Source organism: Rattus rattus, chromosome 12 (genome assembly GCF_011064425.1).
Source record: "Rattus rattus isolate New Zealand chromosome 12, Rrattus_CSIRO_v1, whole genome shotgun sequence".
Taxonomy (NCBI): Eukaryota; Metazoa; Chordata; class Mammalia; order Rodentia; family Muridae; genus Rattus; species Rattus rattus.
In genome coordinates, this window is record NC_046165.1 from 75,500,092 (window position 1) to 75,515,920 (window position 15,829).

At 50.2% G+C, this 15,829-nt stretch overlaps 1 protein-coding gene across 6 annotated transcripts in view; it reads right to left on the reverse strand.

Annotated features, from left to right (window-relative positions):
• Window positions 1–9,524: 9,524 nt before the first annotated feature.
• Fbxo34 (F-box protein 34) overlaps window positions 9,525–15,829 on the reverse strand; it is a 66,932-nt gene continuing 60,627 nt past the window's right edge. For 5 of the 6 annotated variants that reach the window (XM_032917233.1, XM_032917232.1, XM_032917235.1 and 2 more), the window contains one exon: window positions 9,525–12,234. In XM_032917233.1, coding sequence (XP_032773124.1) covers window positions 10,146–12,224 — 2,079 coding nt within the window. In that variant the 5' untranslated portion in view covers window positions 12,225–12,234 and the 3' untranslated portion in view covers window positions 9,525–10,145. Of the gene's footprint in view, window positions 12,235–15,128; window positions 15,618–15,829 lie in introns of those variants that run through there. The other variant, XR_004389597.1, reaches the window with a different exon arrangement.

The window sequence follows — 15,829 nt, forward strand, 5'->3', positions numbered from 1 at the left end:
GCCGAGTGGCTGCCCCAGGAAGTGCTCAGCTATCAAGGGGTTTCCCCAGAGGCCGTTCTAATGACAATCTTAGAGAAAGCTAGAACAAGAGAGGCATTATGTTTAATTCATCGTAAGTAGTTTTTATTTTTCTTAACTTCCAAAAGGAAGTTCTATGTAACAGACTTCTGTGAGAAAACCCCAGGCCTTGTCACCGTATCGTCCTGTTGGGACTGGTGTGGTGGTACCTCAGCCGGGGCCTCCGCAGCCGGCCACACCCCAGCTCCTGCTGACTCACTCTCTGGGTGGTACTTTGCCTGCAGACTGAGGCGCTGTGGAGCTTCTGCTGTAGTAGAGCTGTAGAGAGGACTCCATCCTCGCCAGGACCCCACGTTCCCTAGCTCTAGATGCTCCGGCTGTGGAGGAGACGGACGGCTGGAGCCTGTTCCATGCTCAGCTCTGCAACTGCTGGGCCTGTGTTTGCCGCTTGTAGACTGAGAGACTGAGTGTGCCGGAACAAACCTCTGCGAGACCGCGAGCTCGGAGGAGCTGCAGGAAGCACAGAGGTCGCCAGCTCAGGCCAACGGCAATTCTAACTGCAGATGCAGGAGCACCGGGCTGGACAGGGACTTCGTTTTATTTAGTTTCAACTAGAGGCACGTTTGTCACTTTCCGTCACACTAAGTGATCCAGCACGGACCACCTAGGCTGCTCACCTACTTGGGATTTTGTTATTTTGCACTGGACCCCCTGTTGTAAATAGTCTCGACTACACATTTCAGCCACTGTTTCGTTTCCCATACTCTTTGCTGCTCATTAGAACCTTTTGTGTAGGTGCCAGAACCATACACAAACAGCTTTGTGGAAAAAAGTGAAGCTGGTATTTTTTTTTTTAAACCAAAAGCCATAGAAGTTGATCATGGTTTTCATTTAAAATGATTTATTGGAACAAGGTAATACTAATAGACACTCAGAGGCACCACACAGGCTGCTTTACATGGTCTTACATAGAACCAAGAAATGTAACTTACCATGGTATGGGGGTCAGCATTAGGCGGGGTTCGGTGTGCATCGGGAAAGAACTGTCACATCAGAACCCCCTTGCTGCAACCGGAACTTGCAAGTCAGGTTGATCATAAAGATGTTTTCTAAACTTTTGTTGTATTACTGCAATAAAGCCTTTAACAGTACTTGGCTATGTGCGCCCTTCTCCTGGTCCCTGTTTATTTCTGCTGTTACGTCGATGGAGTAGCAAGAGCACAAGCTAACCCTGGAGTACGTCATATCAGTTCAAAAATAAATTTTGAAGATTTTTTTTTTTTTTGCTAGGTAAGAAAATTGTTTTCAAGTGACCGGTTACTGGCTTTAATGGTGATGGCTCAGCTTTGGCAAGCAATCGTTGCTTATCACTTGTGGGCTTCATTCTCTAAAGGGCAGTGGTCCTTATCTGGAGAGGAGTGAGCCTCTGAGATGCACGTGAGGAGCCTGCTTTCTTTTCAGCGGTGTTTCTCAGGCCTTAGGCGGCTGCAAGCTTTCAAGAATCCTTTTTGCAAAAATCTCTCAGACGGGCACCAGTAGCCACCAAGGGATGTGGAGAGCTGGCTAGAGCTGGAGAGGGCCAAGAACTGGGGAGAACCCTGTAGCCAGGACACTGAGGGACACTCACGCCGACCCATTGCTTTTCCTGGGATGGAGAGCTCAGAGAGGATGTGGGCTTGAGTGCCCGCCCGCCCGCCCGTCTTCCTGCATAGCAGCGGGGAGCAAGTGAGCGTGTGGTGCACACAGGGAGGGCAGGGAGTGACAGTGGGAAGGAAAGGACAACCTGCTGGTGGGTGGGGAGCTTCAGGACAGGCTCTGAACCTGGCTCGGGTGTGGCGTGGTGTGAGCTCTCTGCTGTGAGCCACTGCCTCTCCCCAAGCATCTGGCGAAGATGAGGTGAATTTTCTGTAACATAAAACCCACCAGGGTAACGGTTTGAACATTATTGTCTGTGCTTGTGGGGGGGGGGGGGGGCACACAGGTGCATGTGTGGAGGTCAAATGGAGCTTAGGTAAGTCTGCCCTCCTATGGCCAGGGATTGAAACAGCTCTGCAGTCTTGCTGGCAAGTGCTTTCACTCGCTCTTCTCTTGGCAACCTGGGGCAAACTTAAAGAATTGCAATAGTAAATCAGCAAGAGCTGATTGTCTGTCTGTCGTCTAGTATTTGTAGGGAGGAATACAGAGTACTTGGGTGTGACAGAGGGTCTGATAGAAACCTTAACACACCGAAACCTTAACATTGCTGAAGCGATGGCTTAGAGGTCAGGAGTGCTTGGTGCTCTCGCAGAGGACCTTAATACAGTCCCCAGCACCCATAGGGTGGCTCACAACTGTCCAAACTCCAGAGGATCTGTCACTTCCTGGCTTCAAGGATGTCACTTCTGTGGCATCAAGGATGCATGTGCTGCAAATACACATGCAGGCAAAGCACACACACACACACACACACACACACACACACACACACACACACACACACACACACACACATCATCAAAAAAAAAAAAAAAAACCTGTGCAGATTTGGCTAGCCTGAAACTGTAGACCGGGCTACCCTCAAACTCAGAGATCTGCCTGCTCTCCTGCCTGAGTGCTGGGAATAAAGGTATGTGTCACTGTGCCCAAGCTGTCTTTTTTTTCAAGAGCCACTAAATTGACCATAGGCTCAAGGTGAGTCATGACAGTGGGCTGGAGCCAGCTGACATCGGTGCTCCCAGCACCCATCTTCCATGCCTCTCCTACCTTTGAATGTGGTGGTCTAGCATTTCCTGTGACTTCCAGAGAGACCTGGGTATTGAGGAGAGTGCTCTCCTACACATGTTTAATAGCACATTTTTTTCTAAATTTAAAAAGATTCTGAAGGTATCATTGGCATAAACAAGCACATGGCTCTTGGGTTGGGTACTTGCTAATTGGTTTGGCCTCAGTAGCCAGAAGGCATCCCCGTGTACGGTCAGTATTGACGGGGCGGGGGCAAGGCATATGACCAGTAAGGAGGCCATCTGGTGTTGACAGGGAAATATCCATGCTTTCTGGTGAGTGCTGCTGGGGACGGTTTCAGTGAATTCTGTCCTCCTGATGGCCTTAGAGAAGATCCTAAGAGCTGAGAGCTTCCCCAGCACCCAGCCATGCCCAAGCTACTTGCTCGTCCCCTGATTCCTGCTGGATGAGCCTCTAACTACAGTGTGAGCATCGCCTGGGAGCTTGGTAGAGCGTCTGCTCCCGGCGTACTGCCCAGGCCCACTGCATCAGCCTGCCTTCTTTTTTTTTTTTTTTTGCTACAATAATACACTTTTAATGGTAAAATTCTTGACAGCGCAATGTCTATCTGGCAAATCTTCTATTCAAGCATCCATCCAGGCACCTCTGGAAAAGGTGCACCCACTGCACTGTCCACTTGTCAGAGGAGCCCTTGAAATTCAGAAATGAATCAGCCTGCCTTCTACAGCTCTTCAGACCGACGATCATGAGGTAGAGCTGCACTGAGGAGGGGGATGATAGAACTTACACATCACTGCCCGTGCTCTCACTGAAAGAAACTGCCTATTCTGAATTGGAAATAGATATAATTGGAAATAGATATATAGAAAAGTACTGAAGGCCTCTGAAGAGCCTTAAGATTTAGACACTCGGTTCCTTCTTCTAGGCACCGAGGAGGGAATTCTCCAGTGTCCTCTAAGGAGCTTTAAGTTGGGGAAAGTATCTGGCCCACGGACCACATCCCTGCTTTGTGTACTCTACACGAGGCATTCTTGGGCTGTCTCCTTGCCCCTCCTTCCTGCTCTGTGGCCAGGAGCCTGAGTGGGTTTCCTCCATTCCGTCTCAGGCCTGTGGACCCTCAGACCCATCGCCATACTCACCTCTTGGTTCTGTCACAGCCCTTGTGAAGCAAGGCTTGGACTCATCTGGGGACTCCCACTTCCAGGATGAGCCTTGTGCTTTGTCCTCCACAGAGAAGAGCCTTAAATGTTTGGCTAGACATGGCAGCCTATGCCTTTAATCCTAGCACTGGGAAGTGCATATCTGAGTTAGAGGATAGCCTGGTGGTCTACACAGTGAGTTCCAGGACAGCCGGGGAGACTAGTGAGGCCTTGTCTCAACAAAACAAACCCCCTTGAGGTATTTGAAGATGAGGCTCTGCAGAGGGCGAGAAAAGGAGCACAGGGGATGGGGGTGGGCTGAAGGTGGGTGTTGTTCTTACCCTGGGCTTGGCAAATACTGGGGATGTTACATCCCCATGTCCACATCTGATATTGCACATACGCTCTTGCTTATTTTCACAGTGTAGTCATTTCTTCAGAATCTGCTAGCAGGTTCAAGGAGGCCAGAGCCAAGACTGATGGCCATGGAGAGGCTCATACCATGGGTCCCAGTTCAGCCTGCCTCCCGTCTCTACTTGGGATGGAGGATAAGGCAAAGCAGAGCCAAGGACCACACTCCCTGCAGCCTGCAGGCTTCCAGAGGACGGGCCGAGTGCAGGCCAGCAGCTTGGCCAGAATAAGGAAGGCCGGTGGGCCAGGCTCCCATCAAGCTGTAGACACGGCTGTGCAGACGGGTCATGTGATGCCACGGGAGAACTTTCCACTTTTTATCCGGCTACTTTTTCAAAAAAGAACATCAACTTTTCATACGACACAGTGGAGGCCAGTGTCAGATCATAGATTCAGTGCTGGTTCAGCGTGTGCAGAAGAGGAAGGAAAGTGAGTTAAAGAGCGTGGCAGATCGAGTGCCCTGCTGTTCGGGAGGTGGACTCCGCTCTTCCCGGTGTCTGCACCGCTCACCGCCCTACCTCAGCAGCCAGCCCTCCCTGGCCAGCACACAGCGTGCGGTCTTCTGCCCAGTGGTCGGCACCATATTCTCAGGAGTAATTTTGGGCATAGGCCACTTTGTCTCAGTGCTTACTTGAGAGCCCAGTTCCCACACAGCATTTCAAAGAGGAAACATTCAGGAGCCTACTTGTTTTTATTTTTGTAAACCCAGCCTAAAAATTCCATCTGCACTCGGTGTGATGGCACATCCCTGTTAATGTCAGCGCTTGGAAGGAGGCGGTACTCCACGTTCCATCATGAGAACCTGTCTGAAAACCCAGGGGGGAGCCGGCATGGTAGTTCACCCAGCACTGGAAAGGCTGAGGTAGAATGACCTCAAGGTCAACCTGAGACAGTTGAGACCCGTCTCTAAATTAGAACCCAACAAGGCGAGCTTTAAACCCAACAAGGCGAGCTTTAAAAGGGTGGGGGAACAGCTCAGTGGGGAGCAGTCTGCCTAGCGTGGCCCCGGGTTGGACTCCACTACTAAACGAGAAGAAAAACCAACCCTCTAGAACAGATGCCTTTGTAGAATCTCCTGTCTCTACTCAGAGACCTTAGGACAGCAGTCAGCCTGGGGGACAGTCAGTGACCCTTTCACAGGGGTCACCTAAGACACAGATTTACATTACAATTCATAACTAGCAGGCTGGAGAGATGGCTCAGCGGTTAAGAGCACTGAGTGCTCTTCCCGAGGTCCTGAGTTCGATTCCCAGCAACCACATGGTGGCTCACAACCATCTGTAATGGGGTCTGATGCCCTCTTCTGGTGTAGCTGAAGACAGCAGCACTGTACTCATATAAATACATCTTTGGAAAAAACACAAATCCTTAAAAATAAAATTTAAAAACACAATTCATAACTAGCAAAATTACAAAGCAGCAACAAAAAAATATGGTTGGGGCTCACCACAACGTGAGGAGGTGTATTAGAGCATCCCAGCGATAGGAAGGTTGAGAACACTGGCTTAAGAGGTGGGAAAGGTTTCATGGCTTTTTAATTGTACAAATTACTCTTATTAGAGGGAGTGTGTGTGCTTTAACAAACATTGCAGCGATCAGAAGAAGTTCAGAGAAGTTCATTCTCTGTTGGCCTTTCTGTGGATCCCAGGGATCAAACTCTGGTTGCCAGATTTGCAAGGCAAACACCTTTACCAGATAGCAGGCTGTCGCCTCCCTGGCTTTTGGTGGGTTTCTTCCTCTATTCCATAAGGGCGCAGTCTCTGCCCCATTCCACTTCACTTCCCAGCTCCTAACCAGTGACCCTGTTCTCCACACGTAACAAGGCCGGCCACCTAGAGTGGGAGACTACAGCTTTAAGGTTCTGCATCAACAACTAGACACAGATAAACTTGAGGCACCCAAAGGTGCCTAACCACAATGTTTGCTCTTCCCACAAGCCTTTGCGAGTATCATTCGTGGCCACGAACTTCCGTGAAGTTAGGAGTGGTGTGTCAGAAGCATGGTGCACTTCCCACACGGGCACGTCATTAGTTCTGAGACTCTAACACGAGCCTGCATGAACCCCGAGGAAACAAGTTTGAGGGGTACGATTCCACTGTGTGCTCAGCATTCGATTACAGGACTTCGTGCCTGGTAGGCAGTTGACAGCATCGACTCGTTATTGGCAGTGTTCAGTGTGAAGAAGGGTTTGGTGTCAAATGACTTTATGGCATATATGAAGCAGTCTGTGGATGAAGAAAGACAAAGCCAGTCTGTCAAAGAAATGGCGGCAGTTGAAGGTGTGGCAAAGAGCTGGGAGTACTTACGTACAAACTGTCCGAATGGCTTCAAACGGCTAACAGGCACTCAAAGTCCGCATTGCAGAGACGACTAGGGCCAGACCATAAGCATTTGCCCACAGCCTGCGGCTGGGAGCTGCTGGCAGCAGCAGTGTCGAGCAGGCAGTGGTGCAGCCACAGCTCCTGTAGGAACTTCCCCAGACCTGGTTGCCCGGGATCAGCGATGTCCAGAGGCGAAGGTCCTTTAAGTTCCCTTCAGGTTTCTCTTCCTTCATAGGCAATTATGGAACGAGCTAGAGCTGTCTAAACCTGCCAGCGGCACTCACTGAATTGGTACTCAACTCTTTTGTTGGGAATTTGGCTTAACTGTAGAGGGACTGCTGATCAAACATGGGACGCGATCATGGTGAGGGAATGATGGTAGGTGCTCAAACTAGCTATTCTGTGAGGCCAGGGGAACCCCCTCCCCCCGAGATACAGGGGCCACCACAGCAGAAGGATGGGGTTGACTTCCAGTGTTGTAGTGGGGCCAACAGTGTATAGAATGAACAGACACATGCTTAGTAGTTTTGTTAAGAAGGCCTCAAAGAGGTGGTCCTACTGTGTGCTGGGATTACAAGTTATGTACTGTCATACATGTACAATGCCTGTGCCCTTGGTTCCTTCCCCAACTGGTACAGGAGAGTCTAATAGTCTCAGGGACAGGATGGGGACCCAATTCCCAGATTCAGCAAAGGATGGAGCTAAAGTGGGCGTTTTCTTTGACTGGGGTAGGGTGAGACCCCAGCCAAAGGAGTGTTTATTTTGTGATCCTTTGGCAGTGCAGGATGGGAAGGAACACATGGCAGGACATGCGAGTGGCTATTTCCTGGGACTTCTGACAGGCAGGGTTAATACTGGCTGCTCTTCCAGGACTGGGATTCATTTCCAGCACCTACAGGACAGCTAACAGCCATCTTTAGGGGACTTTAGAGGACATATGCCCTCCTGGCCTCCATAGAGCAGCATGCGTGTGGTATACAGATATTATACGCAAACTCTTAAAACCGAGTGCATTAATTTTACATTCGACACTAGGGGGCCACAGAGTCTCAGAGAGCATTCTGGCTGAGGCGTCCGTGGCTGTGGGATGGGGTTGGTGGTGGTCTGTGGCTCTGTTCAGCACTGGGAAGCACGTCCTGCACGGTGCAAACGGGCATCTATTTCTGAGGTAAGGCCAAGTGACCTGGGGCCATCCCGTGCCCCTGCTCAGTGAGCTCAGCTTCACACGCAGCTGCAGGGCATGTGATAACCAGGTCAGGGATGCTGACTCATGAAGACCAGAGTTGTTTATCTCCCGCATGGGAGAGCCGCGGGCAGCAAGGGTTGAACACAGTGTGCAAGGCACGTCACTCCCCTGGTTGTCCTGTGTGTCATCTCCTTTAATCCCAAGTGAGTCACACAAACTTACAGGACACTTAGATTGCCGGTTTGGCACATGCCAACAGCAGATGTCGTGAAGATGAGCTGTTCCCAGCCTCTCGTGTTGGTGTCAGACCAAGTCTGAGTCTCCAGGCCAGCATGGCATGGTCCAGTTGTCAGGGGGTGGCCTCCCTGGCATGGGATCACTGCAGTTTCAGCCTGCGCTCGGCAGTTACGGCGAAGGATGAAAGAAAAACCCAAACTCAGAGAGATGGCTCAGCAGTTAGGAGCCACGGACCCGAGTTTGGCATTCAACACTCATAACTGCTTGTAATTCCAGATGCAGGGTATCTGACACCTTCTGGCTTACACGGATGCATACACTCACTTGTATACCAACACACTCACAATTATAAAATCAGAATTAGATCCCAGTTTGGAAGTCACTGGCCTGGTGCCCCTCTCCTTAACACAGACCAAGCTGGCTCTACCTAAAGGCCACCCTGCCCTCTGCTCCCTGCGGGTCCTGGCCAAATGTGTGCCCCCCAAAGTAACCACTGCCCTTCCCTGTCACTCGCCCAAATTTGTCATCTGGCCTCCCTACCTGCAACTGTGCTGATAAGAAGGCTTTCTGTTGTTTTTGTGTGTTTCATTTCAGACCAATCTGGCTTTTGGACTTTGTTTTTAGAGCTCTGACTTTATGTCCACAAGCATGAAGGCTCCCAGTGGCTCTAAGTGAATCTGAGGGACGGGCTATGGGAATCCTTGAATATTACTTCCCTAGACAGGGAGTATGGCAGGCACTGGTCAAATTCAAAATGTTAAAAAATTTTAAACAATTTAAGGAAAGGTGATTCTGTACTATAAAATGCCAGCCACCCTTCTTCTGAATAGCCTTGTTACAGGTGCATTTGAAGTATCTCCTCTTGTAACCTAGGTAGGCCTCAGACTCCGCACTTCTCCTCTCTGCCTCATCAGAGCTCTGGGATCCCAGGCTGAGTCCCTACAAGTGTCTTGAAGACAAAACCGTTAACAGGTCTCTGACGAGGGGGCTGGAGAGGTGACTGCAGTTAAGAGCACTGCTGCTCCCCAGAGGACTGGGGCTTGGTTCCCGGCAAGCACATGAGGGCTTACACCCGCTCAGACTCCGGTTCAAAGGGATTGGACGCCCTCTTCTGCGTCCGCCGGCACAGACAAGCATGTGATTTGACATAAATGTAGGCAAAATACCCACACACGCCAGGATCTGGACGGATGACGTAGGCAGGAGAATCTGGCTGAGTTCATTGGGGGATCACAGCTGACAGGCACTCAAGCTCCACAGTGGTGATCTGCCACCCTAGTGAGCTCACACTCGGGCAAGCACACGCACACGCACACGCACAAAATAAACCTTTGGGCGCCAGCGGCTCAGCGGTGAGGAGAACCTGTTGCTCACCCAGATTAGATTCCCAGCACAGCTTCGGGGGGTCACACCCTCCTTTGCTCGCCTCTAACACCACCTACATTTACACGAACATTCATAAAGTTAATAAGCCTTATTTTAAGACCAGACCACATTTAAAATGTTTATTTTTTATTGAAGTTTTTTTTTAAAAAAATTTAACCAGACAAAAGGATGCACAACATTTTAATCTATTATATGATAGTCTTATTCTGTGGTGATTATGCTTAGTCAGCCGTTCATAATATACAATACTGAATTTTAATCACGTTATTTACAGAGGGCAAAGCACTCATCTACAGGTAAAGGCGCTCTGGTTTAATGTGCACGTCACAGCCCTGTGCAGACACCCATTATGTACACTGTAAACAGCACAGGGCATACCCGTCTCCATCACCATTCTCACAGGAACAAGCACACGAGGGCCAGGGTAAGGTGCCTGCTCTTTCTTTTCTGAGGCATAAATTCTCAAAGGTTTGCTTTCCTTCCCACTCACTCCAGATACAGGGTCCCCTGGTGGAGACCGCCTGGTGACGTCTGAACGTCCCGGAAGGAGGGAAGCAGGCAGGAGTCCTCCACAGCTGGATAGGTTAAAGTGAGGCGCCACCATACAGTCATGGAGCTAATCTCCTGTATAGCTGGGAAACAGTTTAAAATGCCTGAGCAGTGGCAGTCAGATCTGAGCAGAGATCCAGAAGGGCCGGGTGAGGTCGCACCCCTCAAGGCGGGCCTTCAGCACTCTTCTTCCGTTTCACTCCCTCTTGATTTCTTATGGATTGCCCGATTAAAGCTGTGGCAGGCGGGTAACCAGTGATTGTCATGAAGGCCTAACTTACAGCCCGGAAAGCCCTTCTGAGACTGGTGGCAGCACATCCAGTACCCAGGCCCATACGGCAATGCCTGGCAGTAGGGTTTGGGGTGCCACCGGCACAGGGACACGTCCCCTTTCACATACTTTTTCTTGCACTGCTTGCAAGGGTCTTCTCTATAGCGTGGGTCTCGGACCCACCGAGAGTCCGCTGGCCTGATGTTGTAGTATTCAATGATGGACTTGAAGTAGCGGCAGGTACATTTAAGGATTGCTAAGCTCAGGGTCGGGAGTAACCTGAAGATTTTCACCATGATGTGGTGAGGCAGGCATGCCATGTACTGCTGAGGTTCCAGAAGTTGCTGGATTTTAAACCTGGTCTCCAGGAAGTCCTGAGACACCTGCTTCTTACACGCGGCTGCCTCAAGTCCCTGCGAGGTGCGTCCTTCCCCAGAGGCTGCTGGGACCAGCGGCTCCAGAGAGGCTTCTTTCTCCTCACGGGCACTGCTGCCCTCAGCAGCATCTGGAGGCTGGCTGGCCTCTGTCGCCTCTGTCGCCGGGTGTTCACTCAACTGGGGGTGCGCCTGCTGGTCCTGCCCAGGTGACAGAAAGAACAGCATCCCAGGAAGAGGCTCTTCAAGGGGGTCTAGCGCAGGTGGCTGGGCTTTCTCCACTGTGCACACAGCGATGCTAACGCACAGAGGTTCTTGTCTCTGCTCAGGACTGTGGCTTGTGAGTGTTCCAAGCTCTCTACAGCTGACAGCATCTGTAGGCAACTCATCAAATTCCTCTGCCATTTCTACATCATCGCGGCTGCAGCGTTTCACAGCTGTTTGCTGAGCCGGCTCTGATTCGGTGCTGTCCGTGTGGAAGCTCACATCAGCCGGCAATGGGGGACAGCCCTGAGAAGTGCCATCCCAGGCCTGCTCCCCTGCAGAACGGTCAGTTGCAGGGGGTCCTTCACCCACAGATACCAGCTGCAAGGGGTGCACCTGAGTGCCGGGTGTGTCTGCAGAGCCCTCTCTGTTTTTGTCGCTGGCCTGAGAGCCGTTTGTGAGCAACACCCTGCCTACATTCCGACGGAAGCTGTTATTCCGTGACAAGCTCCCAGGTTCCCGCTGGCCCTGGTGCTTCAGGCACTCGGACTCCAACCTGGCTACCATGTCAAGGACACGGACCGGCTCACTCTGGGATCTGCCAGTCTCAGGATTTTCTCTTTCCTTGGGTTCTTCACAAGTGTCTGGAGCAGAGAAGGGCTCAGGTGCAGGTGGCATACCTCGAGACTGGCCAGAAATCTTCACAATGGCAGGTGAATTTGTGCAGTTTTTTGTGCAGCTAGCTAGCAGAGCAGTGGCTCTCTGCTCGAGGAAGGCAACCATCTGTATCACTGACAGAGGCCTCGCAGCATAGACACCGTCCCCACTGTCACTCATGTAATGCACAGAACAGTGCTCGACGCCACAGGCAAACGGCTCCGACTGGTAGCACTGGCTGTTGATCTCCCTCATCATTTCTAGCTGTAGCTTGGCTTTCTTAAGTTCCCCTGATTTTTTCCTTCGTTTAGTGGCTCTCCCATCGATATCCCAGGAGCTTTTTATTTTCATAGAGCCTATCCTATTGCTGCACTGGTGGGCTGCAAAGAACGCAATTTTCTCCTTGGTGTTTCCAGGTTTGACAATAGCCCAGCTCCCCGGCAGGCCTTCTTCAGTCTGGTGCACGGCTGCAGACGGCGCATTCCTTGTGGCTTTAACATTCAAGCTGTTCTCCACGGGGCTCTTCCCACTCATGCTGCACAGAACATTTGGAGAAAGGATCCCGAAAGGCTTTCTAGACGATGCTTTGACAGGAGAGGCGGGAGGGAAGGAGGTGGGTTTCATGCAGTTGGCTCTGCCCTTCGCATCACTGTCCGTGTTTCCGTGGTTCACAGGCCGCCTCAGTGTGTCCCTGCCGATTTCAAGAGGGCGCTCTTTCTTCTGGAGCTTCCAGTATGGCTTAAGGTGCATAACAGATGCCCTGGAACAGAGAGAACAGAGCTGACTTAGGCCCTGGCTGCTGCTTCTAGCAAGAGAAATGTATCTCCCCAACGTCCAACATCTTTAACCGAAAAGTTGTATTCTGGCTTGTTTCTAATACATTGGTCAAGAAGAACAGAAGCAAACTAACCGCTTTCCGTGGAGTTAGCAGCCAGAAAATACGCTGATTTTGAATGATACATTATAGAAAGGGCTTTTAGTTAATGTAAATTAATCCTCTAAAGTTGTTTCCTGAAATTGCTTTTTTAAAAATCACACCTTGGCACAGAGGTAGGAAATATTAAGGACGCTCCTCTATGTTTCCTATGTTGTTCGTTTTATTTTGTTTTTAGGGTTTCATGTAGGCCAGGTTGGCCTTGACCACCTCCTGATCCTCCTGCCTCCACAGTCCTGAAGTTTTAAGCAGTGCTGGGAGTTGAACCCAGGACTCTACAGTCGCTGAGCAAGTGCTCTACCAGCTCCAACAGCACCGTCCTTTCCTCCCTAACTAGTTCTCACCACCTAACCCATGCTGGTTAAACTCGTGATCCCCCTGCCTCAGCTTCCCTCAGTGCTGGGACTCTGGGCATGCATGCATGCCATGCCTGACCCTAGTAGATTGTTTTGTTGTGTGGGTGTTTGTTTTAGAGAGTGTCTTGGCTGGCCTGAAATTCACAAAAGTTCTGCCTGCCTCCCAGTTGCTAAGATTAAAGGTATGGCAGTAAGTCTCAGGCCCTAGTACATTTTTAATCTTTATCTTTCCAGTTAGCCACACTCACATTTTATTGGTTGCATATAAAACAACTGTTATTTCCTCAACCGTTCCCACGGTGTGGGCTACTCTGTCTTTAACTTGTCAACTTGTCTGCCATGTGCTCTGACTTTCTAAATAATCCATTCATATGAACTGTACATCCTTACCGACCTTTTGGCTAAGACCAAGTATCAAATCTTAGTTATTAAACAGTCTAGAGCGATCTTAAATAAACATAGAGGCCATACTCCTTATTCTAAGAAAGTTTGAACTAATTCAGACAAAACAAAACAAAAATATGGTGCTTTTTCTTGTCTTTCCCAGTGGGGTGAGGACAGAGGCATTTCAGAGCATGACAGAAAAGGACTACTTGCTGCTGGCCTGTGTCCTGGTCTCTACGAGATGACTAATTAGATTAGCTAAAGAGGGCACAACTTGGGCAAGGTACTTGGACTTGGTCTGAATGGAAATGTTAACTGAAGGGTGAAACACCAGATATAATCCAATAATCCACAGACCCTTGCTAAAAAGCTCCTGGGGATTGAAGAGAGTATGTTTTCTGGGATGTGTGGTCCCCTGTAACATAACCCTACCATGTGACATAAGAGAGCTGTAGTCACACGCTTGTGGGAGTGAGGCCACAACACTTTCAGACCTATGCACAGGGGAGATCCCACTCTGGCTGAGATTACTGTGTAAGACGTGCATCCCGGGGCGACTAATTATCCTTCCCACAGGTTCCACATTTACAAGTGAGCGCCTGGGACAGGGCACCCTTTAACTACATTCAGGTATCGGTGCTGACAGTGGAGAATGGATGCATGGTCCTTACTTTTCATTTTAACTTCTAGAATTCTCCAGCCCAGTCTCAGCTCTCTTCAAACTATGGAAACAGAAACTCTGCATTTACCGTACATAAAGTGCCTCTCAAGCATTTTTGTACATTTGTTTCTATATAAGCACACTACAAGCTGTGCAGTGCATACGGAGAAGTCGGAGAACAACAGGCAGGAATTGTTTCTCCTTTCCCCATGTCATTTCGAGGGATCGGCTCAGGTCTCAGGTTTGGGGGACAGCACCTCTACCCAGAAGCCATCTCCCACATCCTGGAGTAGATCTTAAGACCATTGTGATTGGTCTCTGACACCGCAGAACCTCAGCGTGGTAGAGAGCGTTCTCTTTTCTGCACCGTAAGAGTTTAACAGCTTTCTATCATATGCGATAATTTAGTCTTCCCAAAAGAACTGCCAGAATTCTTCAGGACCAAGGTGACCCATAAAGAAGGGTCACATCGAGTGCTGCCTCTGAGCCAGCTGCGTGCTGGGTTCTCATAGCCTCCTGTAAGTGAAATGGAGACAATGCAGGCTGGGGACACAGTGAATTATCAGAGTGACCTCACCTCAGAGCACCCGGGAAGAAATGTACGCTTCAGCAGTGGGCGCAGCTTTGCCCTGCAGTTTCCTTGCCTCCCTCGCCCACACAGTACTTTAGGTGCTGTTTGTTATGCTGTGTCATCTGAGAGGAGGAACCTCACCTGAGAACACGCCCCGTAAGGTCAGGCTGTGTGCAGACAAGCCTGTGCGGCATTCCCGTACTTAGTTATCAACGGGGAGGCCACAGCCCACTGTGGGGGGCGCCATCTCTCGGCCGGTGGTCCTGGGTTCTATAAGAAAGCAGGCTCAGCCAGCCCCCAGGAGCGAGCCAGTAAGCAGTTCCTCTCCATGACCTGTGCCTCGGCTCCTGCCTCCAGGTTCCTGCCCTGACTTCCTTTGATGATGGACAGTGCTGTGGAGGTTTAAGCCAAAGAAGCCCTTTGCTCCCCAACTTGCTTTTGGCCACAGGGTTTCATCCCAGTAATAGTAACCATAACTAGAACAGGTCAGTTATCAACAGACAATAATTATTAATTCAAATTTGAGAACAAATTAGTATAACTAGGGAAGGTTTTTGTTTGCATATAATCTGTAAAGTCGGCCCCACTGACAGGAACTGAATGAACAGCTTCAGTGAGGTAAACTGGAGGGATCTCAGAGGAGGGAAAGAGGAGTAAAGGTGACTCTGGGGACAGAGGCCTAGGAAGAGCCGCTGAGGCGTCTGTGGCTGCCTGTCTCTCATCGCTTTATCAGAACCCTGCAAGCCACATGCCCAGTCCTCAAAATTCCACTATAGAAGGCTGCTGTAATCAGCCAGGCATGATGGCACAGTCCTGCACCTCACGTGGATAGAGGCAGGAGGATGAGGACTGACAGGCTTGAGGACAGTGTCAGCTGGTGGACACCGTCAGCCATGGCGATTGAGAGCAGCGTGGGCTACACAGCCCTGTTTTAAACAAAGTCTGTTATTCTCTAGCCCTCCTCTCGGTACTAAGACAAAATGCAAACCAATACAGCACTTACTCACCAGCTTCTCAGGCTCTCGGAAAGGCCCCAGAAATTCATCCGCTTTCCTGGGATTAGGCCCAGATTCTGTTTTAAACCTCATACTAGGGTTAGCAAGAGCCTCGGTAACTGTGTCTGTGGCACCCAGCAAAGGGAACTGGGGGGCTTCGGCCTGGGGCTGAGGAGGTGAGTGAGGCAGACCCGTGTAACAGGAAGCCAGGGAGGCAGTCTGTGCTGAAGCATCTGTCCTAACTGGGTAAAAAATAAAAAAGATGTAGCTCCTTGTCCTTCTCCTTGGAACAAACTTAAGTGAACAGGCTTTTTAGTGCCCCAGTCTTCAACCTGCACAGATTTTTCTTTCCTAGCTCTTAGATAGTAGAGGCCTCAAGGTCCATTCTCTTTACAGACCATGAGTCCTTCCGGTGATGTCTAGATGACCACTCCTAGCTCTAATTAGCTCCCCC